The 26,008-nt window shown below is 32.4% G+C and overlaps 3 protein-coding genes across 3 annotated transcripts; all 3 read right to left on the bottom strand.

The window, feature by feature from the left end:
• Positions 1–3,898: 3,898 nt before the first annotated feature.
• LOC125841051 (zinc finger CCCH domain-containing protein 24-like) lies at positions 3,899–8,610 on the bottom strand. Its single transcript, XM_049520053.1, has 2 exons — positions 8,432–8,610; positions 3,899–6,435 (listed from the first exon to the last, which is right to left on the bottom strand). The coding sequence occupies exon 2, from the start codon at positions 6,380–6,382 to the stop codon at positions 4,289–4,291; it is 2,094 nt and encodes a 697-aa protein (XP_049376010.1). The 5' UTR covers positions 6,383–6,435; positions 8,432–8,610; the 3' UTR covers positions 3,899–4,288.
• Positions 8,611–14,335: 5,725 nt separating this feature from the next.
• LOC125841078 (remorin 4.2-like) lies at positions 14,336–17,415 on the bottom strand. Its single transcript, XM_049520087.1, has 2 exons — positions 16,572–17,415; positions 14,336–14,943 (listed from the first exon to the last, which is right to left on the bottom strand). The coding sequence occupies exons 1-2, from the start codon at positions 17,265–17,267 to the stop codon at positions 14,752–14,754; spliced, it is 888 nt and encodes a 295-aa protein (XP_049376044.1). The 5' UTR covers positions 17,268–17,415; the 3' UTR covers positions 14,336–14,751.
• Positions 17,416–22,620: 5,205 nt separating this feature from the next.
• LOC125841090 (putative pentatricopeptide repeat-containing protein At5g40405) lies at positions 22,621–24,701 on the bottom strand. Its single transcript, XM_049520099.1, has 2 exons — positions 23,733–24,701; positions 22,621–23,468 (listed from the first exon to the last, which is right to left on the bottom strand). The coding sequence occupies exons 1-2, from the start codon at positions 24,108–24,110 to the stop codon at positions 22,641–22,643; spliced, it is 1,206 nt and encodes a 401-aa protein (XP_049376056.1). The 5' UTR covers positions 24,111–24,701; the 3' UTR covers positions 22,621–22,640.
• Positions 24,702–26,008: the final 1,307 nt, after the last annotated feature.

Below are 26,008 nucleotides of genomic sequence, written 5' to 3'. Positions count from 1 at the left end.
TTTACACATTGGAAATATAAAATATATTTATACAATCAGATTACTTAAAAAATAATTATGTGTAACATTATTTTAATGAGCATTGATCATTAACTGTTATAAATGGTAAGTAATCTACGATTACATGTTAAGTTATGCTAAAAAGGAAAAATAAGATAGCTCGATGCATGAAATATTTTGTATACACATAAGATTCGAAGAAGTGTGCTCTTTAGAAAGGTGTGATATAATAAGTAACCTACCCTGATACAAACATTAGTTATTACTTTCATGATTTGAGCTGGTAAATTGTAATCTTTAACACTCTGTTTGGATCATTGTTACCCATTGTTTCATAATGTACTGTATTGTATTGTACTCTATTGTACTAAATTGTATGGTAGATACAATGTTTGGCTAGACTGTATTATTTGTTGTTGTTTAATAACATTTTTATTGTTTTGTTTGATTGTATCGTACGATATTATAATTTATAAATTTACTAAAATATCCTTAATTATTCTAGGATAGGAGGTTTGACTAGAATTAAATAATATATGGTAAAGGGTAAAAAAGTATTATGAAATATTATGCCATGATATAATTGAAAAAATAAATTAAGTAACAATGTGAACGCACCAAATCGGTTGTTCCATAAAATGGGGGTTTTCATAGGTACGTAACAACGAAATTTAACAATACAATACAATACTTTTTAAGTAACAATCAAAACAAACATTGTAGGTAACGATACAATACAATACAATGGGTAACAATGATCCAAACAAAGTGTAAATCATACAAAAATAACTTTATTATTGCACTAATATTCTTTTTCACATGTTAAATTATGTTGATGGTGTTAAATAAATTTACATTATTAAATACGGAAACGAAAATGATATGATTTCTTCACTTTTGTTATTTTCTTGAGTTGAGGTTTATCAAAACAACTTTCTATCTCTGAAGGTAAAAATAAAATTGCTATACACATCAACCTCTTCAGACTCGTTTGTGAAATTACACAGTACAAATATTATTGTTGAAGTTACATCATATGATCAATGGCATATACAAAGAGCAAAATATATAGTCTCATAGATAATGAAGTATTTTGGTCTTCTTCTCACAAAGCAAATTCAAACTTTATTACACTTCAAAAAGCAACATAAATTTTCAACTTTATGAACATGTTACAACTCAAAATAAACTTTGTTCATAAAATTAAAGAGAGAAAACAATGCACAAGTTATATAAATCCAGTACTACCTTAGAGTTGGAGGTGGAGGAGATGAGAGGAGAAGTACATGAGGAATGGCCATGTATCTAAAGAAGAAGCCGCGAAAGCGAAGAACGGTATTTAAATTACATATTGACGTGGTCTCATAGTGTAAAAATTCTAATGACTCCACGAACGAGTTCAAGCTTCGAATTGGTGGTAAGAATAGCGTTAGTGGAGCTGCCATAAAGGCTGCCGCTAACAACATCTGTATCATTTTATAGAAATGATATGATTTATGATACTGGATCTAGATTATAAAATTGAAATGATCGAAGAATTTTGAATCTCGATAAAAGAACCAGAAAAGATGCTAGTATAACGTATTTTTTCGGTTTGGATTCGAAAAAAATGGTTTATTTTAGGTTATAGCTTATGTGGTTTTTATATAGAAAAATTAAAGAGAGCAAGGTTCATGGTGAGGATTGGTTTAATTGAAAACAAACGTATTGGCCGGTACTTTTTGGAATATTCGTTAATAAAGTTTAGTTATAAGAAATAAGATGCCAATTGAAATTTAATTAATACAATACGATTTAATATTATCAGATAAACCAAATTACAACTTGAAATGGACTCAAATATGTATGAAAATATAATTTATTACATATGGCTTTTGAGTTTTTTAAAGGTTTCTTATAGGAAATGTTATTGGTTATGAGTTATGACCTATGTCAAAAAAATTAAAGGGTCAATTATTACATTATTAAATGTATATTTTAGATAATTTGGGTATGATGTGTGATAATTAGGTATTGGATCGTGAATCTAATTTAATCTGATCATGACAAAATTTGTAATGGGAGATCTATCAGAATTTTATTAATTGCAGTTAAATTCTTCTCTAGTCCTTATATAAATATCAGTCGGAGTGATAGTTATATATCTCATTGTGTTGCCATGCCGTGAAATAGCGATAGAGAGGAAGACCTAGTCATTCATCAATTGGAGTGATCATGGATCAGATAAGTACACAATTAACCTTGCTAATCTACATTATTTTTGTGTCCTAGTATCGCGTTTGATCTTGATTAAGTTCGGTCATATTTACTTTTTTTAAATAACCGAACCTAAAAGCAAATATCAAATATCGAACGAAAAAATCGAAACGAAAAACCCAACATTATAATTGGGTGACTTTCTCTCAGTTTGGCTTTCTCATTTGCTAATATATCCACATAGGAAATGTCGAGGAAATTATGTTGTTACTACTATTTAAGTCAAATTAATTTAGGACTAATAAGTTATTGAGTTGAATTTTAGGATACTTCTGGGAAAATGCTTTTATTTATAACTAAATACTATAACACTTGCTATTTTTATAATATATGGTCCAATTCTATGAATTTTCTTGCCAATAATATAATACCAAAGAAAATTCAGAAATGTTCAAATAATCTTAAGGTCATTTCGTGGCATTTTTGTGTAAAAGAAATCATGGAGATTCAAAGCCACTTAATACCAATACACCACTTCCTTTTAACATAAAGGCATATATTTATTAAAATTTATGAACAATTATTTTATTTTTTAAAAAAAACATTAGGATAGGACTATAGGTCATTTGGACTTTTGTCTCTATTTTGGGCTGATTTTCAATTTATGTCTCTCATAACAAATAATGTTTTTGCAAGGCACAAGTTTATATTTTCAAATTATAATATTACATAAGTTATGTCAGGTCGTAACTTTATTTTCTAAAGAAGTTATGCCCTCTCCAGACATAAATTTATTTATTAAAGGGAAAAAATTAAAGATCAATTCATTTGAAGGGCAAACGTACAATTTTACTAGGACTACATGTCAAATCGAATTGTTCGGGTTTGGGCTGGTTTCAATGGCCCAAGTTCACATGATGTATACAAGATTCAGGTAGAGAATTATTCAATTAATCTTGATGTTATATTTGATTTTGTATTTACACAAGTATGTAATCTTTATACGTTTATGCAATTTCATTGAAAGTGCACTTGGCTTGGGATATAGCTTAGTTGGTAGAGCTCCGCTCTAGCAATTGGGTCATTGCGATTACAAGTTGGATGTCTAATTGTCCAGGCGGTAATGATAGTATCTTGTACCAGAATTCATAGGAAATATCGAGTACATTAAAATTAGTAGGATCAAAGTTATATATTTGACCGCTCAACCAAAAATATTAGAGTCTTTCATTGAAATTAATAGGGGTACCATCTCAACTAATGCCAACCCCACCACTCATCACACACACATAGGGGTCTAGAGAGGATGGTATATATGCAAGCCTTATCCCTATCGATAGAAAGGTTATTTCCGATACACCTTGGCTCAAGTAAAGCAGATATGAAAAGGAAATACATCCAAGAAACCCAAGTCCAACTTATGGGACTTTGACAGTTGACACCACAACTTAAATTCCCATGAGTAAGCAAGAATCCACCATTATTCTTTATCTACATATATCACCATACTATTGGAAACACACAGAAAGATAACTAGATAAGGCTATTTAAGGATGGAATACTAATTCTCATAAATTTGAGTATCTTGCATCAGAAACCACTCAAATGGTCTTTATTTCTTTCCATCAGAAAACTTACTACCACTAAATTTATTCCAAAAGCCAACACATCATAGAAATAGATTGAAAAATCAAAAGAGATATCAAATCTCAAATGAAGGTAACTTCACGTCAAAGATCATCAATTGATAGTACAATGAAACAAGGTACAAGCTTATCTTCATGTCAAGAAAAGTAAGAATCAAATTCAAATAGAAAACAAAAAAAAAGGTCAATATTCTTCCAAATTCAGGACCTCCTTGCTCTGCTTGTTGTTTCTCGGTTTGCACGGTTGTCTTGCTCCCAAGAAAACATGTCAAGAAAAGTAGAATAAAATGCAGTTACTATTTACCAGAACCTTACTTTTGAGGATGTCAAGGATCAGTAAAATGAAGAATTAGAATATTTCTTTCTAATGGTGGTGTCCGAGCCAACTTGAGAACACCTCGACTAATTCTACAGGTACCCACCAAGGCTTGGGTAGATAGAAGAAATCAATTAGTGTTTTTTGTCTCCATCCATGCACTCAATTGATCAATCTGGGAATGGGACGTAGAGCCTTCACCAAGATCTGCACCAGCACCTGTTAGTTCGGGTTCAGAGACATGACGAACACATTTATCCTTCATCATTTCTGGTGGTGATTCTTTGACAAGAGATTGTATCCATGACAGATCAGGCTCTTTTCCATTGTTAGCAAGCTTAAATGATGATGATTGCCTTAGCCTACCCAACTCCTCAGTATTGACAGCCCAGTCTGGCTTTCCCGTATCTGTACCCCACTTTGACCAAGTATCAGCTGGTGACCCTACAATAGCAGAAACATTGGAGCCAAGATCACGAGAGCTGAGACTTCTAAATTGCTGCTGCCTGTCACGTTGCGCTAATATTGACACACGGGAATTTCTTGGTGAGATTGGCTCCATTGCTCGGGGAGACATCCTCCCTGATGATGGAACTCCAAATGAGGCCTGTAATAGAGGATTATCAATGTTTCTTGGCGAGAAATTCATATTAATGGGAGATAACAGGCTCTGTTGCTGCTGCTGAAATGGACTGCAAACTGCAGAATTGTGGGTAGGGGAAAAAACAGATTGAGCTACTGTTCGATCAGAAAATCTAGGAGATGAGCTCTCTGCAGGAAAATAATCCTCAAGATTTGCACGGGTAAAGGTCATAGGACGAGCTGAATGGTTCAAAGAATCAGAACTCATGCTGCTACGCTGGGATAGGCAGGAAAACTCATTTAGGAGCTGCTGTCGTTGCACATCAAAATCTGGATATGTAGTCAGGTCTGCAGCTGGTATACCTCTAGCATTGAGCGATGACCGTAAGCGACTCGAATGAACAAAGCTGCCAGGAAGATGCAAGGGTGGGGCGTTTTGTTGGGCCCAACCCATGCTTGAAATTCCATTAGCAGAAGGTGATATTGGAGGTGTGAAAGGTGATGGTGATATGACAGAGACTGAGGAAGGAGAACCTGGTATTAGGCCCATGGCTGCAGCATAATCCATAGCATTGGCAGCAGCAGAATTCCCACAAGGTGAGGGAACAGCAGAACCAGTAGAGACATAAAGTGGTCTTAGATCCTCCTGCTTGTGGGCAAAGAAGCAAACTCTTCTGTTACAATCTATACCATCTTTGCAAAGCCGAGTTCGATATTGTGCAGGGTGCAGCCAACACTCAAAGACCCCATGAGCGTATTCACACATGTCCCCACGTTGGCAAGCTCCCTTGCGGAACTCAGGGCAAGGTACACAACTGTAGTGGTATTTTCTTGGATCCCTTCTTCGAGCATTTTCGCCTGGATGGAGAAATGGACATTCAGTCCAATCATGCGAGTATGCACGAGAGCAAGGTCTGATCTTAAATGAGAACATCCTGAATTCATCTGAAGAATATATGTCATTTTTTATGTCAGGCAAGGAGGGGTCAACAGGGTATTCTTTCTTTTCTGGTATAGAATATGCTGGGAGGTCACTGGACTTTGCACTCTTTGGGGAAAATGTTGAGTCTGAAACAGAAGATGGTGATCTATTTCCAGGAGAAGGCGAACGTGGAGGAGAAGAGCTTGAAGTGGACACTGACACCCGCAGCTTGCAGTCCCCAATTGTACTAGTCATCAGAAGGCTTTCTAGGCATGATTTAACCAGGTGAAAGCTAGGAGATACAACTATAACATCAATAGGGTAGTGACCATTGATATCTTTAGAGTGTGGGTCAGCACCGGCTCCTAAGAGAAGTTTGACAGCTTCTGCAGCATTCAGAGATCCACCAGAGGCAGCACAGTGAAGGGCAGTGCTCTTATCATGGCCACAAGAACGATTCACATCAACTTCAGGTAGAGATAGAATCTGCTTTAGAGCATCAATACTTCCATACGTAGCAGCAACCATCAAAGGAGTTCTATGATCAAGAACCATTTGCTTTGAGCCCTTTTGGCGCCCATACCACAGTCCAACCTCATGAATACTAGCTAGGTCACGCTCAATCCATATTTTGAAGGCCTCTATATCATTGTTGGCAGCAAGTTCAAGCAAGCTGGCAAAGGTATCTTCAGTTTCAATAGTCGGATTACTCATAGTCATGTTGGTGGACTAACAGATACCAAAGTAGTTGGTTACAATCTGGGTTTTAAGAGCTGCAATAGGAAGCATATTTTGTAAGCTGTTAGATATCATGTATTTATCTATTTATTGTGGATATATGATTAGACCATACGCGTTGTGTGTAGCCAAGTACTATCGTCAAACATAGACACGACTTACAGAGCTCTAACAACTAGGTGAAATGCTATAGATTCATAAACAGTAATAAAATTCCAAAGAATTCTAATAAGGAGAATAAGGAACTATGCCCCCTAAGGTTGGTGAGAAGACAGCAAAAGAATTGAGCTTGAATGCCTACTTATGACTTCCAAGACAACAGAAAAGGCACATATCACATAAAAAAGAAAAGAGAAGAATCTGCCTTTGTAACCAAGTGAGAAATTTACATAGTACTACTTTTCTGAATTGAAAATATCATCGTCAAAAAATAAAGGGAAAATTCCACTATTTCAGGCTCAAAAGAGTTCTCCTTTTGAACTTCATTTTCTTGAAATCTAATGGAACCATTCAAACATTGGGAAAAAGATGTTAAAACAAAACAAAAAAGACTTACCGTTAGTACAATAGAAATATAACAATACTAACGATCAAAGATCTTTTCAATAAGAAATGAAAGAAAATGGCCAAAGATGAGAACCAGAGAATTTTTTTTGAAATACCACATAGAGGAAGGGGGTCTTCTTTGACGTCATCATTCATTTATGGAAAGATTAACTTTACCAGAGGTTAGATATTTTGAAAGCTGTTAGATTTTTTAAAGTTTTTCTTCGGAATGAATTAGACAGTATGCACTGTGTGTACATCCAAGTACTCCCTCCATTACATATTACTTGGCCTCTATACCAAAAACGGACGTTTCATTTTACTTGTCCAACTTAGAAAGTCAAGAGAGTTTTATTACATTTTCCTTTCTACCCATAGTAGGAGTATTAAGTATCTACACTCCCAACTTATTGAAGTCACAATTTTAGATTTTCAGAGCCTATTAAGTACACGGGTAGCTTCACCGACCCTCTTCTTTACACCTATTAAGACTTCCAAGCCTAGTTGGCACCAAATACCATGTTAAATCATTGTTATGTTCATTGAATTTTTAAAATCATATAAGGTTAAGAAAAATACACCTCTAATTTAAAGCTTTCTTAAAGAGTGTGCTAGGTCAAACGCGGGCCAAGTAATATAAAACGGAGGGAGTACTATCTTCAAAACATAGACACAACTTGTTAGAGCTCTAACAACAAAATGAAATGCTAGAGATTCATAAACAGTAATAATCTTCCCATTAATTAATTCTAATAAGGAGAAAAGGAACTAAGCCCCTTAGGGTTCGCAAGAAGACAATAAAAGGATTGAGCTTCAAGCCTAATTTCTGACTCTTAAGACAACAGAAAAGGCACACATCACATTAAAAACAGAAGAATCTGTTCCTAGTAAACAATTGACAAATTCACATAACTACAACTTCTCTGAATTGAAAATATCATTTTCACTATTTCAAAGTCAGACTTTTTACTTTCCCTTTCCCTTTCCTTTCATCTTCTAGGTAACCTAATGGGACCATTCATACCATAGAAAAATTGGGATCTTTGCACAAATAGCTACCCAAATTCGCTATTTACTTTTCATAGCAGATATATATAAATTATACATATATCATACATCCTCCCGCTATTTTTAGTTGAAACTTCGGAGTGAGCGACTATTTAGGTTAATTCTTCCATCACAAGTAAAGGAAAACTTACCCACTAAGTACAGATATAGCAAAAAAGGTCAAAAGGGGTAGAACATCGACCAAAAACCCCCCCAAAAAACCCAAAAATAAAAATCAATCTTGAAGAATTTACAAGCATACCAATTTATCCATCTATGTTTTTAGTTAAAATCCAAAAAAGGGCAAACCAGATTGAAGAACATCCAAGCAAAAACAAAACTGACCCATCAAAAAGCATTTCAAACTAAAGCAGTCCTAATTTTACAATGAAATTGAAACATATCTAAAATTAAAGTGAAAAATCAGTTCTTTCTCACCAAATTCTGAGCAAAAAGCAAAGTGTTTAGCACCATCAACAGCTCCTCTCCACCATTTCTACATATAGCTATGGCTCCGTATGTATATAGAGAGAGAAAGTGATACTTTTTCTACAAGAAGAGAGAGAAAATTATGATAACACAAAGAACTTCTCTTCTCCCTTTTTTAGTACTTCGCCATTTTCTATGCGCGCTCTCTTTCAGTAATGCGGAGACTTATTTTTTTGTAAGATATAGTATATTTTTTACTGTTTAAATTATCTGTCGTGTTTCATTTTATGCTAATTTTTGTATATATAATTTTTATTATTGTATTTATAATCTTTAAATAAAGATAAGATGGAAATTATAATTTTATCACTAAAAATTTATGACAAATAATCTAAAATATTTGTGTACTTAAAAGATAACTTGACTTTTCATCTCAAGTCTTAACGGTAGAAGGTAGAGAGTTCATCGGGTGTGAGCAAGTCCTTAATCTCATATTATGAGTGCTAGTTTTGTCATTTTAATAACTTTTAATATAAATATAGTGTTTAGATTAAAATTATAGAATTACGTTAAATTTATACGTCGATTTCTAATTTCGACCTAAACGTTATGTTAAAAAGATAAAGTTGTCATTCTCAACAAGGCTCTCATTTTGTGGGTTTTGGTCCTTTTGGCTCTTTGTTATGGCTAATGAGTGATTAGGAACGGCTAAAGCATATTATTGATATTTCAGATATTGCGGATTTCTCCTAATAATTTTTCTCTTTAATGAAAAATCAAAAAATTATATTTTTTAAGGCACTTGCATTTTTTTTATGTCAACCTTGTAGAAATGACAGTGTGTGTGACATTTGTGGATGAGTTTTTCGAAATTGTTTATCATGGACATTATTTGTTTATCATTATCTCACGTTAATAGTATTTCTTAAATTTATTTTTTATTCTATCCATTCTTAAACAATTGTCCTTGTTGAGTTAGCACTTTCACCTCCATTACTCCAAAAATATTATACATGCCTAATATACTTTCTTGACCAATCATATCGTTTTCGATGTGATTTATATGTTACGAATTTAAACCGTAAAATCAGTCATTAATACTTGCAATTAGGATGGACTGACTATATCATATCTTCTTCGGTTGTCTTTAGCAGGCGGTCACGGGTCTTAACGCACTCTTCGCACAATAAATCCACTTTAAAATTGACTAATTTGCTCGATTAATTATCCAAATGTGTATCGTGTACAAGATATCATAAGCGCTCAATATCTCAATATATAACATCTTTGTCAAAACTTTGAAGTAAGTCTCAACTCTCATATCGAAACATAGAAACGATCTGATTAGCATAAACCTAATATGATTCAACCTTTTCGAATATAACGAGATTTTTGTGTCTTTTTCAAGAAAAAAAATTAGGAACGTCATGTACTAGAATATCATAATATCTCCTAATATATTATACTAAGTAGTATATATTATTTTAGAATATCTGCTAACTAATATATTACTAATTAAAGATACAAGTATTAAAGATTATCATGCTAATTAAAGTGCTTTCATCACTTCAATTATGTACCTTCATCTCCTTCAATAGGCAGATTAATTACGACCATGATTATTATAAATGAACAATCATAATCAATTAAACCCTTAATTACAGCTTGCTTAATTACATACAAAAATTTCAAATTAATTGCGTATATTGTAATCTAATTAAAAACTGCACCAAAATCTGGAAATCCACAAAATATATGATTTAATTTTAACTAAGAAAAAATTCCCACACATTGTACATTATTAATTGACTATAGTTGAAAATTGAACAAATTGACTATGTTGTACTCAAATCTATCAATTTCCACTATATATCCAAATTTTATTTTTTTGTTGAAACCATGAAAATCCACAATTGTTACTCTTCGAAGGGGAACGAGTAAATCTGTTCATGTGCAATACCCCTCAAATCACACATGAAGTCATGAAATGTAAATGACACTAGACAAATATGATGCGATGAACTCGATTGAGAAGGTGTTGACATGAGTAATTGATATCTGACCTCCTTTATAGGATACCACCAGTTACCACATCAACATAAGTACATAACCACCCTTACGAATTTTTCATATGGAATACCACTTACTGCACCGACTCAACTATTTTTACGGGTTTAAATATATATTTTGTTGGTTGTTTTATTTATGTATTTATTTGGTTGTCTGTTCAAAGAGATTTGTAACGTCCCTATCTTTTAAATGGCAGGTATAGGAGAAAAGTTTTAATATTGCTTTCACTTGGGTAAAAAAACTTTATAAAATATTTGAAAAGTTTTAATATTGCTTCCACTGGGTAAAAACCTTTATGGAATATTTTCTTTTCTAAATTTAGTTCTATGTAGTCAAATAGTAATTTAAATATATTTCCCAAATTTTCTCCACTTATAAATGGCACATTTTAGAGGAATACATTATGCTATATGACAGATTTGGATTCAGAATTAATTATTAACTCTCACGGATTTGTGTGAGCTTATTCAAATTGTCGATCTTAAACTCGAATTAAGGAGGAGAATTGTCGAGGATCAGTCAAAAAACAATTTTTCTATCCGAAAAAATAGAGGTAAGACTGTGTATATGCATTTGGTCGTCCCTAAAACTCACTTATGAAATTACAGTGAATATGTTATAGTTATTGAGTATTATTATAGAGCGACAAGAAAAATGATCTTAATATGTTTAATCAGTAGATTAAATAAACAAAATTGTCTAGCCATAAGTATATAATCAATATACATACTAATTATATAATATTATACTCGCTTAAATATATTTTTTGAGAAATAATTATTTCGTATTTGTTATGAAACTTTTCATTATTATTGAATAGTGTAAATTAAATCCAAGAAAATAAAAATGGAGTGACAGGCATAACATGAAGGACTTCTGATCAAGTTCAGTAATTGCTAATTAATTGGACCACATTGGCCAATAAATGAGCAATATTTAAGAGGCATTTGAATTTCAAAATTACTCATATTTGTAGAATAAAAGTTATTTTTATTATCGATCGTGTGCCTATAGAAGAATGAATCGACAATTCATAGTAGTGATTAGATTAAAGACTACTTGTAACAAAGATTACAACTTATAAATTAAAATTAGTTGATTTTTTTAATGACAGTAATAAATTAAGATAATAATTGAATTTACATGAGATCCACTCCTATTTGTTTTGTTTCATAGATGACTAAAAAATAATGACATAAATGGCATTTTGTTGAACGATATTAACATAAATGAGCTCAATTTTTAATAGATGATATAAATATATCTTTTCTTAAAGTTTGATGACATATTTAAACCTTTTCTCGAGGCAAAATTGCAAAATTTATGATATTTGAGAAACAAGATAACGAGGCTAAAAGCCCATCTTCTGAGTATATCCATGATTACAACCATTGATGGGCTTAGGGACCATTCGTACTATAAAATGAAGCTATTCAAGTCATATTTAGACCCAAACAAAGGCGGATCTTAAGGATAGCCAGGGTTTCCCCTGAACTTTTAACTTAGAAATCGAAAATGCATGACATGCACATATAGTTTAAGCAGCAATACTTACTAATTTAACTCTGAAGGAGAATTAATCATCTTAAAAACACAACCAAAATTTTCATAACATAGTAATCGAAAATGCATGACATATATATGTACATATAATTTGAGGAACACTTACTAATTTAAGAAGGGGGGAATTAATCCTCTTCAGTTAAAAAGATCATTTGAACTTTTGACAATATTATTTTTCCTAAATGCATAAACATAAAAGACTTCGACCTTAGTAGGAGAAAAAATTAACGTATCATCTAATAATCTTCTTCTTTTTGACACACATGAATTAGTTGCACCTACCGGCCTTCTCTTTTTCGGAGCCGGTGGACACAATGAATTCTCCGGTATCCGAAATCTCTTCCCCTTAGGCGTCATGCACGAATATTCATGCACCACTTCTTGTTTCACAACTTCCTCCGTATTTAAGACGAGCATCTTTATCTGATCAAGAAGTTAGAGCACTAGGATTTTGGTTTCCGAAAATTTTGGAGGTGACTGTAATGAACAAAAATCTCATTTAGTACGAATTTATTCTTCTTTCATGTTGTCCCTTTTATCCAAGAAAATAGTTGAAAATTGGAAAGTGAGTTTTTGCTAATGTAAGCAATGAAAATACAACAAAAACTAAGTACAATTAGTAGAAAACAAAATAGCAACTGCTACGATGAAATTTTGCATGCCAATTTTTTTCTTTTCTAATTTGCTTACTAATCATGATAAGAACAAAATATTTAAATACTAAAAAAATATATAGATAACAAAATGTCATAATAAATAAATGAGAGTGCAATCTCACTTGTAGATTAGGTGTATAATTAATCCCTCCTTGTTAGGTATGGACTACATAATTTGAACTAATTTGTATAATAGGGGTGGACTAGAGAAGTACGTAGGTTGTCTTGATTTTTTTCGATTCTGCTTGTTTCATGGGCAAAATTTCACGTTGAATTACTTTTGACTTTTAACTTAAATGTTTACCTATAAAACAAATGAGAGTCGGAAGTTCAGAATCATCGTATAATTTCCGAGTAATGACATAGGTACATCAATATCTTGGGCCTCTCATGCTACTAAATAACATACCATAGGCCTCAAGAGTCAAGGTGAGCTGCCCTGTGCCTAATTTGGGCTTATCTCAAACAACAATATATATATCAATTACCATAGTGAGCTTGATTATTAAAAAAGATAGTGAATCTTTGTATTAGCTAAGTTCACGAGTTAGAGATACGCGGACTCAAATTGCTAACATCCACCGCAGGGTAAACCACTACCTCTCACGTCCAATTTCGAAGGTTCAGATTTAATCTAGTCATTAGGAGTTATTGAAATTGAGAAGCAAAAACAGGTTGGTACCTAATTTTTATGCAAATTTTAGTGATATATTCGTAAAAACTTATGAACGTCTAAAGTTACAATACACTTTATCGTTAAGACTTGTGACAAGACCTATTGATTAAAAACTTTAGTAATCTATTAAAAATATAATTTGTTAGTTGTGTGACAATTGGATAGTTGGAACTACCATCTTTTTCTTTTTGTGATATTTGAACTCAAATACAATTAGTAGAAAACAAATTAGCAACTGCTACAATGAATAAATTGGCTTGGTGATATTTCTAGTTTGCTTACCAATCGTGACAAAGAACAATGCCTTTTTTTATTTTTTGAGAATTATTAAAACAAAAGTTTGTATAATAAAAGAATGTATAGAAAAAAAAAGTCATAATAAATAATATATATAAATGAGAATGCACTCTCAATTGTTATCAATCAATGTTTTTTTTCTTCAAATTGGTATACCTAATCTTCAAGTGAGTCATTTTTTTAAAGTTAGTAATTAAGCATTTAAGGTCATTCAAAAGATGTTTATTTGTAAGTCTTCAAAAATATGAGATTTTAAATTGTCAAAAAAAGATATGTTACATGTTATAGCAAAAGATGATCGATTTGTTCATGTAAAAGTTATTTACACCAACAATACACATTACTTAAACATTATGATAGTTTGAAACACCGCATATCATCACTTTTTGCTAGTAACTATATATCGGTTACAAATGGAAATAATCATACACTAATAACACTATATCCTAGGTGCATCTAATTTCTTTGGTGATTTCTAATGTAGTATACATTGAAATCCGCCTAACTACTGACTACTCTAGTTAACTTAAAATAAAAAATGAAAATTCAAATCGATCGAGAGAAAAAGCCACGCTAATCAAAATTTAAGAAATTAAAAGGATTGAGAGTTTGCTTTGTCATTCCATGAATATGCCGCACCCAATAATCAAATTGAAATAGAATGGTACATTTATATATCTTCTTCTTAAGCTCATTGAAAATATATTTAATTTCCCAAAAATCATTACAAAAGTGTTTAACACACAAAATCACTCAAAATTCTCACTACAATTTTCTAAAACACTCGAGAGAAAGTATTCAACTAAATAATTCAAGCACAAACTAGCAAACTAATATTTTTATATGTCAATAAGGGTACCCAATCATTTAAAAAATAGAAACGGGACTCCTATAGACTAATTAACATACTACTATTAATTCCAAACACACACATATATATTACGACAAACTATTTTTTCTAATACTAACAATCTTTTTTATCTGATGCACAAAATATCATGCGTTTTTGCAGACCCGCATTCTAAAAAATATGATGTAGACAGTCTAACAAAATTAACGATCCTTAATTAAAAGAAGGCTCGTTTAGCTGGAGCTCTGCCAACAGCTCTCATCAAATTGGAAATTTCAACAACTTTTGCAACTTTTGTTCCTCTCTTTGCTTCTGCTGATGCCTTTTTTTCTTCTGCTTTTCTGTGTGCTTTTGCTATATCATTTTGCATCTTTTCTAGGGCTTTTACTCTCTTCTCCTCCAGCTTCCTCTGATAAACAATAGAGACGGATTGAGAAATTAAACTTTATTAACGTAAGGTTCATGAAAAACGCTTCCTACCAAAAAAATATTTATTGAGTTTGGATGAACATATATATTACATCTGCGGTACGCTCTTACTAGTGAACATTCTAGATTCATATATCTGGGACAGAGCTAGAGGCGCAAGGGGTTTATCTGAATATCATTCGTAAAAAAATATATTATATAAAGTTAATATAAATATCATTTTTCTCTAGTTATATATAATTAGTTGTAATTAAGGAAATTAATTAATACTTGAAAAATAAAATAGACAACTTGATCAATAGGTAACCTATTTCTTTAGAGTCTAGGTAGGTAGAGAATTAGAAAAAGATGTGGGCAAAAGTTCATCAAGAACCACTCAAAATAATGAGTCACAACTGCTATATTATTATTATTATTATTATTATTATAATAATAATAATTACTATCAAGTTAAATTAACCTATAGAATAACAAAGTAATTTTTCACCTATTATAACGGTACGTCAAACTTAATATAAAGTGCTTTTAACTAAAAAAAATTTATGAGATTTTTTGTTTTGATTTTCATTCGATGTTTAATATTTATTTTGATACTCTGATTCAAGTGAAATTTGAAATTTATAATTATGGAAAGAATTTAGATTACATAGATATGTAGGGGTGTTTTAAAGTTCAATTTAAGAATTTCCAACCTACAAGGGAAGAACAAGTGGTTTGCATTATTAGAATATTACTATTATTATTATTGGACTAATTTAATATCTAATCATAGTCACGCTGGACCAATCATGTGCATGCACAATCAATATATCGTAGGGACAAAAAATGAGTGCTCCTGATTTTTAGCAATCATGTAAACCACTAATAATTTAACTATATGATGCACATCATTATCCGCTCAATATTGTTTTTTATTCTTCTTTTCATTCGATGTATAATATAAAAATCGAAATTTTGATTAATATAGATTCATGTCAGATAATAATTCAATCAATTCAATATACAATTAAGCGCATATACAAGAAGCATGAGAGGTAAAACTAAGTTAATTTGTGGTGGTAGTTAATTTAAAATTAGAGTCAAATAAACTCCTATAGACACGGGCTGTTTTTGTACGTCAATTTTTTTGAAAAATGTGTACATTAGAAAATAAGTTTAAAATAAGAAAAATAACTGCACTAGTGAACATACGAAAACAAGCTCTACAAATGATATTTTTATCCTCACCACCTTATCTTCACCCATCTTCCCGTAGCCTCCACCCCAGCTCACCTTCCATATTATTTGTCTAGATTATAGTATACAAATGTTTTAGAATAATATTTTTGCTACGTACCAAACATAAAAAATAAATTGAGAAAAAATTATTTATTTTTCAAAAAATTATTTTCTAAGAAAATATTTTTCATCATAACATTTTCCTTCCTATCGAACACATCCACAATGTAAAAAAGTAGAATCTGGAGCAGAGCTACAATTTCGATTGAATATCCAGAACCCTTAAACCTAATAAATTCCAACTCCGTCTCTATGAAAAGCACAATGAAAGAAAGATAATTTTTTCCAAACAATAATACAAATAAATACAAAAAAATCAATGAAACGTACCTCAATTTTCTTCATCCAAGAGGTAGCTTTTTGTACTTCTTCACTTTCCCATCCATTAATAACAGCATCTTCACGTTTAAACCTATTATTAATCTTCGAAATTTTAGCATTTTGCCATGCACTTATCTTCGATTCAACTTCTTCTTTTTTCACCCTTTGAACACTACTAACTTCTCCAATATTATTCCTCAAAAAATTATTATTAATCCTTCTTCTCGGAGACGAAGAAGGATTAATAATAATCGGATCCAAAGTATTACTATAATTATCGGGCACGATAGCTAACGGATTTGTTTCTTCAATTGGCGCATCATTGTTTTCGCCGATGCTCCCCAAATTATTATTATTATAATTGTTGTTATTGTATATATGATTATTGACCTCGTTCTCGCTTCCGTGGTTGTTGCTAACCGACGATCCCGCGAGAACGAGGGCGTTGAATTCCCGGCTCATAGTAGAGAAATTCTCGCTAGAGGCTACTTCGGAAATCGACGATGATCTATGGCTACTTGTTTCCCAAGCTTCGATTCGACGGCCACGATTTGATGGAGGTCTTGGTGGGGTTAAAGCATGGATGTCTCTGATTTGTTCTTCTTCTTGATGATCATGTTGATGATTTTCTCTTATAGTATTGTTGTTGTTGTTGTTGTTGGTAGTAGTGTTTGCTAGGGTATTAGGTGTTTGATTATTCAACATATCAAAGATTTTTCTACTTTAATTTTTGGTTTTTAGTGTATAGTTGAGTTGAGGGGTAATAGTAGTGGAAGGGAGAGGAGGTGGGGTTAAGTACAAAAAAAAATTAAGGTGAAAAGAGGAAAAGAATTAAAGATATAGATGATGACTATGATTTGTTTTATTTTTATGGATTGAATCTGAGAGTTAATGGTCAAAAACATATTTAGACGGTGGTCGGTGTGAGGTTTTGAGGTTTCAGTAGGAAGGAATTGTTCATATGGTTATAAGTATTATTCATCTCCAATCTTAAGGTTAAGGGGTTCGAGTCTCCAAAAGAGAAAAATGATAGGAGTTGGCTCCCAATCAACATCAAGATATTTTGTATTTTAATACAAATGAAATGATAATTGGGATATGAAACTAGCGACAAAAAAAAATATCGATAAATAATGATGCCACACATGCACGTAGGAATAGCAATTGAATTATGAGAATCCAAGAAATTAGTGGTGCTTTCTTCTGCATTAAGATTGTAAGTGTGTTTGGTCAAAGTTTTGTCCAATAATAATTTAAAAACAAATAAATATAATATAACTATTGTGATTTAGCTTATTTATTAGTATATAAATGACAATGTATAATATTTATCAGGTAATTAATTACTCTATATATTTATTATAATTAGCTTTTCTTTTAAAGAAATTTAAATTAAATAAATTATTTTTCATATCTCCATTGCTATATGGGTAGCCAATAGCCATGTCCCATTTGACTCTTTTTAAATGTTTGGGAATTTGGGTATACCACAACAAGTGCATACGTGGCTCAATTTGAATTTCTCACGTTAAGACTTGATTTCGACAATGAATTTTTTTAAAGAAAAGGAGAAGAATCACTTACGACCTTATTCTTATAAAGTGGACGTTAATTATACATGTTGATATCAAATTCATGAAATACTTTTTTTTTAAAAATAACTTTCACATTTAGCAAATATAAAAATTATATTTATATGCTATAGCTTCAGTTTGCATAATTGTGCTCCAAAACAAACTTTATTTTTGTTATGGAGCATCAAATTGTATAAATCGCTGGGGGAATCAGATTTGTATAAAATCGTTGGTAGCCTCTCATTTGTATAAATCATTGGCAGCCTCTCGTTTGTATAATTCGTTGGCAGCCTTTCAATTCAATTTTATGTGTTTGTATATCTGCATAAAATTTGAATTTGTATACAATTGAATCGAAATAAAACGTTTGTATATCAAATCTCTCTCTCTTGCTTTATACAAACACAAATTATACATTGTATTTTGTATAATCTGTGTTTGCATAAAGTGAGAAAGAGAGAAAGGCAAAAGAGAACTGGGCAGGGGAAGATTTGTATTGTATAATTATAAGTGTATAAGATGAAGATATATGTATTTGCATGTGTATATACAATTTTCTCTCGCTTTATACAAACAGAAACGCAATTTATACATTTGTGTTTGTATAAAGTGAGAGAGGCGAGGGAGAGACTGGCAAGCGAGAAAGGGAGAGTGGCGAGCGAGAATTTCAGGGAGAGAGGCGAATGGCAACATTTTACTACGAATTACAATTAAATCAAATTGTGGTTATAACATTTAATTTGAATTAATAGTTTGTTATTATATACAATTTTTAAATAATCAAGCCCTAAAAAGTAATTGAAATTGCAGTTTCTGAATTAACAACTAACAATTCGATTTGAAATATTATTCCAAAAAGTAAATTAAAAACAAGAGTACACTAATGAAACATTTATCATATAATAATCTAAATACGCCAAAAATCCATAATAGGAAGTGTAATCTTTAGAGATTCTATCTCCCTATGATAAATAGCTACTATATACAATAATTTTAATATTCATGCACATTTTCTCTACTTATTAAAGTTTTTCACCTACATTGAATTACAAGTCTCTATTCAAATTGCTTATGTATATTATTAAACTCATACATATTTACGATCCTTTTTTTTTTTTTGACAGAAGTAAATTACTTTTAAATGACGTTTGGATGTAAAAATTAAATAAATTTGATATCTCTTCCAAACATTCTAAAAACTAAAAAAGAAAAAAAAAATCTGTGATTTTTTCCCCACCATTTAAATTGTAAAAATCACTTTCTTCTTTTGGCTCAAAGTAGTGTCGGCCAGAAATATTTTGCATGGGAGGAGCCCACAAAAATAGTAAAGTAGGTATTGGTGGATTGGTGGTAGTCTATCCATAAGATGGTAGAAGATTTCGAGTTTAAACTCTTGAAAATTAAGAAAGGGAAAAAGGATAAATATATCTCCGAACTATCATAAATGGTATGTAAATACCCTCCGTCATACTTTTGGGATATTGGTGTTCATGTCGTCCAAAAACTAGAACATATATACCCTTCACTCTAACGGAAGGCTAAATAGGGACATGTGTCATAATTTTATTCGTCGATCCGATATTTAATAAATGTAGGGCCAGTGGATAAGATTATGATATGTGTATATCCATTAGTATAAATGATATATATGCTCTAGTTATTGGACGACATGGGGCACCAATGTCCGAAAAATATGACGGAGGATATCTGCATACCATTTATGATAATTCGGGGGTGTATTTGTCCTTTTTCCATTAAGAAAAATGGAAGTGTCACCTAAGTAAATGAGTTATGTAATGCACAAATTTGAATTTTATCGATCTCAAATAGAGTATTGGACATTGAACCAGATGAATTCAAACACGCGTGTACCTTATCAGTCAAAATCATAAACAACAAAACAAAATTTCCATGTGGAGTCCACTCGTTGGTTAATACTAAACTATTGTCTTGCGTCAATTTCATCAAACAAGATTGACACGTCTACGATAAATTACAAATAAAATAGAGATAATATCATTTTAATCCCTAAGGTATTGATAAATTTAGATATAGTCTTTATGATATATGATTCCGACATATTTAACCTTTAATTAATATAAATATATATTTTTAGTCCTATCAAATATGAAGTATACAAATACAAACTTAACATAAGGGGTGAGGAAATTGAATTGACATATTTAACCTTTAATTAATATAAACATGTATTTTTAGTCCTATCAAATATGAAGTATAGATGAGGAAATTGAATTGAAACGACGATCAACAAAAAGATAAAAAAGAGTATACAATTGAAGATGTGTTTAATCTGATATCATACGGACTAAAATAGAATTTATCAATAAATTGAAGCATTAAATGTACTATTAAATAAATAAAATATTAAAGGGCTTTAAAGATGCCCACGTCACACGTAATAATCAACATTATCAAATCACTAAAAAAGGACTAATAATATTATAATAACTAATGATTAAGACATTTAAGAAAAATCAAAGAAGCTTATTTTTACTTTTTGTTATATTGTAATTTTATAAATTTTCCAATCAAATATAGTGATGTAAATGTGAGTGGGAAGAAAGAAGGTGGAATATGACATTCGTCCATTAATTATTTAATTTTGTTTGTCGTAACAAAGTTAGATAACAAGTGTTTACTATGATACTGGAACATATTACATGAAAAGGATGTTTTAAATATTTTTAAAATTGTTTTGTTGTTTATTTTTATTATAGTTGGTGATCTCCATGGTGACTTTGTTGTTGATCCAAAGCTCAAACGGGGGAGGGGGACGATGTCATCATAGAAAATTAACGCGTAAACTTGATCAAGAAAATTCTTAGTGATATAATTTTCTTGAATTTTAATTTGATGAAAGATGGATTTATCAAAATTGTTAGCACCCTACCGTTTTCCTTTCTTTTTAAAATTTTTTTATTCACAAAACAACAAGCATATCCTAAACCTATTTCAGATTTTGTGCAATTTGAAACATGTAGGGTTTTTACCCTTTTATCATCTTGTAGGCCATTACTTTTTGTATATACTTTGTTGATTGAGAAATGGGCATGTATTTTTATTTTATATAATGATGGTCAAGAATCGAGATTATCTTGGACAAACCTCGACTAATTATAAAAGATACATATTACCTCTCACTAGCACAAGTACTGAATAACTCTGTTCACGAAGACTTAAACAAATCAGAAGAAAGCACATAGGGATTCTTTTGATTCCGCTAGAATTTGAACATTAGACATCATGATTCCCAATCACTTCACTGATCACTAAGCCACATTCTTGAGTACATACTAGAAATGAAGATATTTTGTAAAGTATGTGCCTAAAATACCCCTATGACAATATAGGATTTTATATATAATCCGCTATTTGTCTAAATAGAAAGGTTGCTTCCTATAGACCCTTGGCTCAAAGAATGAAAGTAAACCATTATGGACTAAAATTGAGAAGAGCCCAACCCAGCATTCCTCTCATTTCTTGGGGTCACACTAAACCTGTTTACCAACTTTGATTACTTCAAGGTGAGCTTTTGCTAAAGATTGAGCTTACCACCTTTTCCTTTGTGTTTTAACTTATTAAGCAAATAACACATCTTACTGAGACAGTAAATAATTCCTTGATTTGCAGGAAATGACAATAAACATCTTCTTTTTCTCCACTTGGATTACAAGATAATGTTCGAGCAGTTGATCAATATGAAGTTCACCTGAATAGTTCTTCGAAACTAAGAACATGGATAGAGATAATACCTCAGAAGTGGGGACTTTTCTGAGCGAAATCCCGTCTTCCAACAAGCAACAATCTCATTTAAGGTCAGGGGATGTGGTTGCTTTGGTGTTCACACTTCCCAGTGCCTGCTGAAATGCTCAGTTGATGGCGCAGACACTGACTTTAACCTCGGCAACAAATCTGGATTGCTGACCATGACTATATATACCAGTTCCAAAAGAGGAGATATACAAATGACATTTAACAGAATAATCATATAGTAATATTTCAAACTCAAATGAACCTAATCATTGGTTAGACCAATGATTGGATAAAAGCTTTTGTATTGTGCAAGAGAAATGTGAGTCGGAAAATGAGGCAGATTAGGTCTCCTCAGGGAAAATTAGTTCTTTCTCTATATTAAAGCTATCTGGATTGTAGCATCTAATATCATTCCCACATTTGCCCTCTTCCATCTAGCTTTATCTAATGAATTTAGCCCTTACTAGGTCATTTAAGCTCTCTCTGGCTTCGTTGTTTGGACTCTCCAAAAAGCAGTCGTATCTAATCCTCCAGAAATGCACTACTTTTGGTTGGATCCAACATGCACCACTCGACAATCGACAATTATGAAGAGTCCGACAACATAGCTCTTTGGCTTTACTATCTTATCACAAGTCTCAACCCCCTCCTTCCCCTCTCCAAAACCAAAGGAAAAAAGAGACAATTCCAGAAGTAGGATCTTTGCAATATATTGTCAATGGAATGATATTTACCAAAAATCTCTGCAAGAACAAGCGCCGTTTACAAATCTGTGAAACCTAACTCTGTCCCTAACAATTATCTCTCTGTTGTATAAGCTACTAATTATCTTCGTCACTTCATGGCAATCCCTACAAACCCTAAGGTTCTTCACTATCCTAATCACTGTTGGTGCTTTTGTCTTCAAAAGGCCAAAAGCAATAGCTAACCTTTCACTGTGCTCACAAAGTGCAATCTCCTTCTCTTCATCACTCACATTATGCAGAATAGGAGCAATCCAAGGTTCATGTCCTGCAGAGTATACCCTTTGAGATATATCCCTTAGGAACTCTTTGATCTCCTCTGCTTCAGGGTGTGACCAATCACCCATCACAAACTCGTGCACAAAACCGTCAACTTCAATGGAACTGCATCCTGGCATAGCCTTAATACCTTTGTCTTTCATCTGTTTTCTCACGTGCCGCATTTTCTCCCAGTCTGATACTGATGCATACAGACTAGAGAGTAGGTTATAGTTCTCCGCATTCCACGGTTCTAATTCAATGAGATGCTGACCTAGAATTTCACCTTTGTCCAAGATTTTGTTCTTTTTGCACCCAACAAGCAATGTACGCAATATTGCTGGACATGGGGCAAGTGGCATGGATTCAACGAATGAATAAGCTTCATCAATTAAGTTTGAACGGCTCAACAAATCTACCATGCAGCCATAGTGCTCTAAAGATGGCTCAATCCCAGACTCAACCATGCTTGCCCAATACCTTTTCCCTTCAGAAACTAGTCCACTATGGGCACATGCCATAAGAACCCCAACTAGTGTCACATGGTTAGGTTCTACCTGAAAGCCAAATTCAAAAATAGATTACAGATAAGTTGCTAATAGTCAGTACATCAAAGTTTTACCATTCAATGATCGGTTATAGTAAATAGACAAAATACTACATCTCAATTCATCTGGTTTTACGCAAACATTCAACACCGAGCCTCATAAGAACAAAGTCATGCTCTCCTTAAATATTATATGTGCATCAAGATGATAACTTTCATACGATTTAGCAAGAAAAATTGCATTTTACAGCATTGTTCATAATAATTGCATTACCTTAGCTTTGTTCATCCTGGAAAAGGTCACCAGTGCATATTCCGCGAGCCCATTTACTGCCAAGCCAACTATCATTGAGCTCCAAGCCTTGGCATCTTTAAAAGGCATTGCTTCGAATACTTCGATTGCCTTTTCAATGTATCCACACTTCGCATACATATTAACAAGCGCAGTACTAAGCTCAAGATCATTCTCAATCGATTGCTTGTCGATATACGCATGCACCCACCTCCCCAAATCTAACGCCCCAGACATAGCACAAGCCGAAATCACACTCACCATTGTAACCTTATCAGGCAAAACACCCGTCTTCTGCATTTCCCTAAACAAACTAAAAGACTCATTAACCATCCCAAGTCTTGAATACCCACTAATCATTGCACTCCAAGCAACCACATTTCTCTCAGGAATTTCATCAAACACCTTCTCCGCCAACCCAATTTCCTCACATTTCGCATATAAATTCAACAACGAAGTCTGAACAAAGGGACTCGATCCAAACCCAGATTGAACAACATGCTTATGCACTTGTTGCCCCTCATCAAACGCCGCCAAAATAGAACACGACTTCAACACAAACGCCAAAGTGAAACTATTCGTTTTCGGGTAATTTCTCTTGAGCAATTTCTTGAATATGAAAAGGGGTTCGTTAGAAGCGATATGAGATTCAAGAAAACCTCTAATGAGAGAATTATATGAAAATATACTAGGATTTGGGATTTGGGTAAGTACCCGTTTGGCGTAATTGAGGCTGCCATTGGGTGAAAGAGCTGCAAAAGTGAGAACTTTTGAGAGAATGAAGGAGATTGTTGAAGATGGAAGAAACGAATGAGTGATTATATGGCCATGGATTTGTTGAAGGATTCTCAGATTTGGACATTTTTGAACCAGTGAAACGAGTCTTTCTTCTACTTCTTCCAGCTCTTCGAACTTTGAGTGGCACTATTTGGAGGCTAATCAAGAATTTGAAATTAGTGGAAGCAGAGTCTAATTTATACTCCCAACAAGTTTCAACACACATACTTAGAAGTATAAGGTCTTAACGCCCACAAAAAATTTCGGTAAAAAATTTGCCGAAGTGCCGTATCACCAAAAATTTATGGACTATATCACACGAAAAATGGTAAAGTTCGGATTTTCCTGCTCTGGGCTTCATTTAAATTTGAAAATGTGGACGTTTGCCCCTCAGGACCAACTCACACCATTAATAAGGTCATAACGGACACTCACAAAAGTGTCCAAGATTTTAGAATACGACATTTGAAATATTTAGGCTTGAATGACTCGTAGTTAAAAGAGTTGGTTGGCAATTCGAACCTTGTAGGGAGTTGAAGAGAGGCCTTTCTGTTAGTTCAAAGGCACTAGGGATGAATCATTATAGACGATATGATGTTTTAGAGTTTGCTCATATTGAATTATTCAAAAACTCATCGACATGTCTGATGGATAAATTCATTATATATTTAAAGTTATGGATTTGTATCTACACATATAACAAGTATAATTAAATTTTATGTATAAATTATATGTTATGTTCGATAAATTGAGTTGATATGAACTAGCTTTATTCTTCAACTGAGATTAGGAGATTTGAGTAGTAAAACATAGACAAGTCCTTGTTTTTTTTTTTTTTAGTATATCCAATTATCCATAATTGGCATAGCAAGTTATCTATAAGTTAGTTTATTACATTTGTTGATAATTTTATAAGGATATAATAGTTTTACTATTACATATTAAGCTACATTAATTAATATCATATACAAAAACTTGCATCAATTTCCTTTACATATTTACATAACTTGGGCTTCAAAGCTACATTAGAATTCCCCAAACCCAATGGGCTAAAGTTATTTTTCAGCCAAATTGTACAAGGTCGGATTCAAACTTTATTGGAGTAATTATGTTGTGTCAAAATCTAACTTTATATTCGAGAATTTGAAGTTTGGAATAACAAAATGAAATAAGGATATTGTTAAGAAAATGAATTTTGATTTAACTCAAATTTACATTAGTAGTTCAAGAGATAAAAACTAATCGAGACCATATAAAGAGTTCGAAAATATCCTCCCAAACACTTTATGTTCGTTCAGGACTGAACATCTGAAGCGTGGACAATATAAGATAGGGGCTCAATAAAGAGTAACTATGAATTTATCCAGACCAAACGTTGATATCATGTTAAGAAAATAGATCTTAGACTTAACTCGATTCGGAAAACTACCCCAAGATAAGGATTTGTCCAAGACCATATAAAGGAGTCTATAGGCATAAGG

Source organism: Solanum verrucosum, unplaced genomic scaffold (genome assembly GCF_900185275.1).
Source record: "Solanum verrucosum unplaced genomic scaffold, falcon-dt-bn FXZP01000196.1, whole genome shotgun sequence".
Taxonomy (NCBI): domain Eukaryota; kingdom Viridiplantae; phylum Streptophyta; class Magnoliopsida; order Solanales; family Solanaceae; genus Solanum; species Solanum verrucosum.
The sequence above is the reverse complement of the archived record's forward strand: the minus strand, read 5'-3'. Positions and strand labels throughout refer to the sequence as shown.

Coding starts and splice junctions, on each gene's coding strand:
- LOC125841090 (XM_049520099.1), bottom strand. CDS start 24,110: ATGATTAGTGGGTATTCAAGACTTGGGATGGTTAATGAGTCTTTTAGT. Junction 23,469..23,732: donor CCAGGATGAACAAAGCTAAG/GTAATGCAATTA, acceptor TTTGGCTTTCAG/GTAGAACCTAACCATGTGAC.
- LOC125841051 (XM_049520053.1), bottom strand. CDS start 6,382: ATGACTATGAGTAATCCGACTATTGAAACTGAAGATACCTTTGCCAGC.
- LOC125841078 (XM_049520087.1), bottom strand. CDS start 17,267: ATGTTGAATAATCAAACACCTAATACCCTAGCAAACACTACTACCAAC. Junction 14,944..16,571: donor CTTGGATGAAGAAAATTGAG/GTACGTTTCATT, acceptor ATTGTTTATCAG/AGGAAGCTGGAGGAGAAGAG.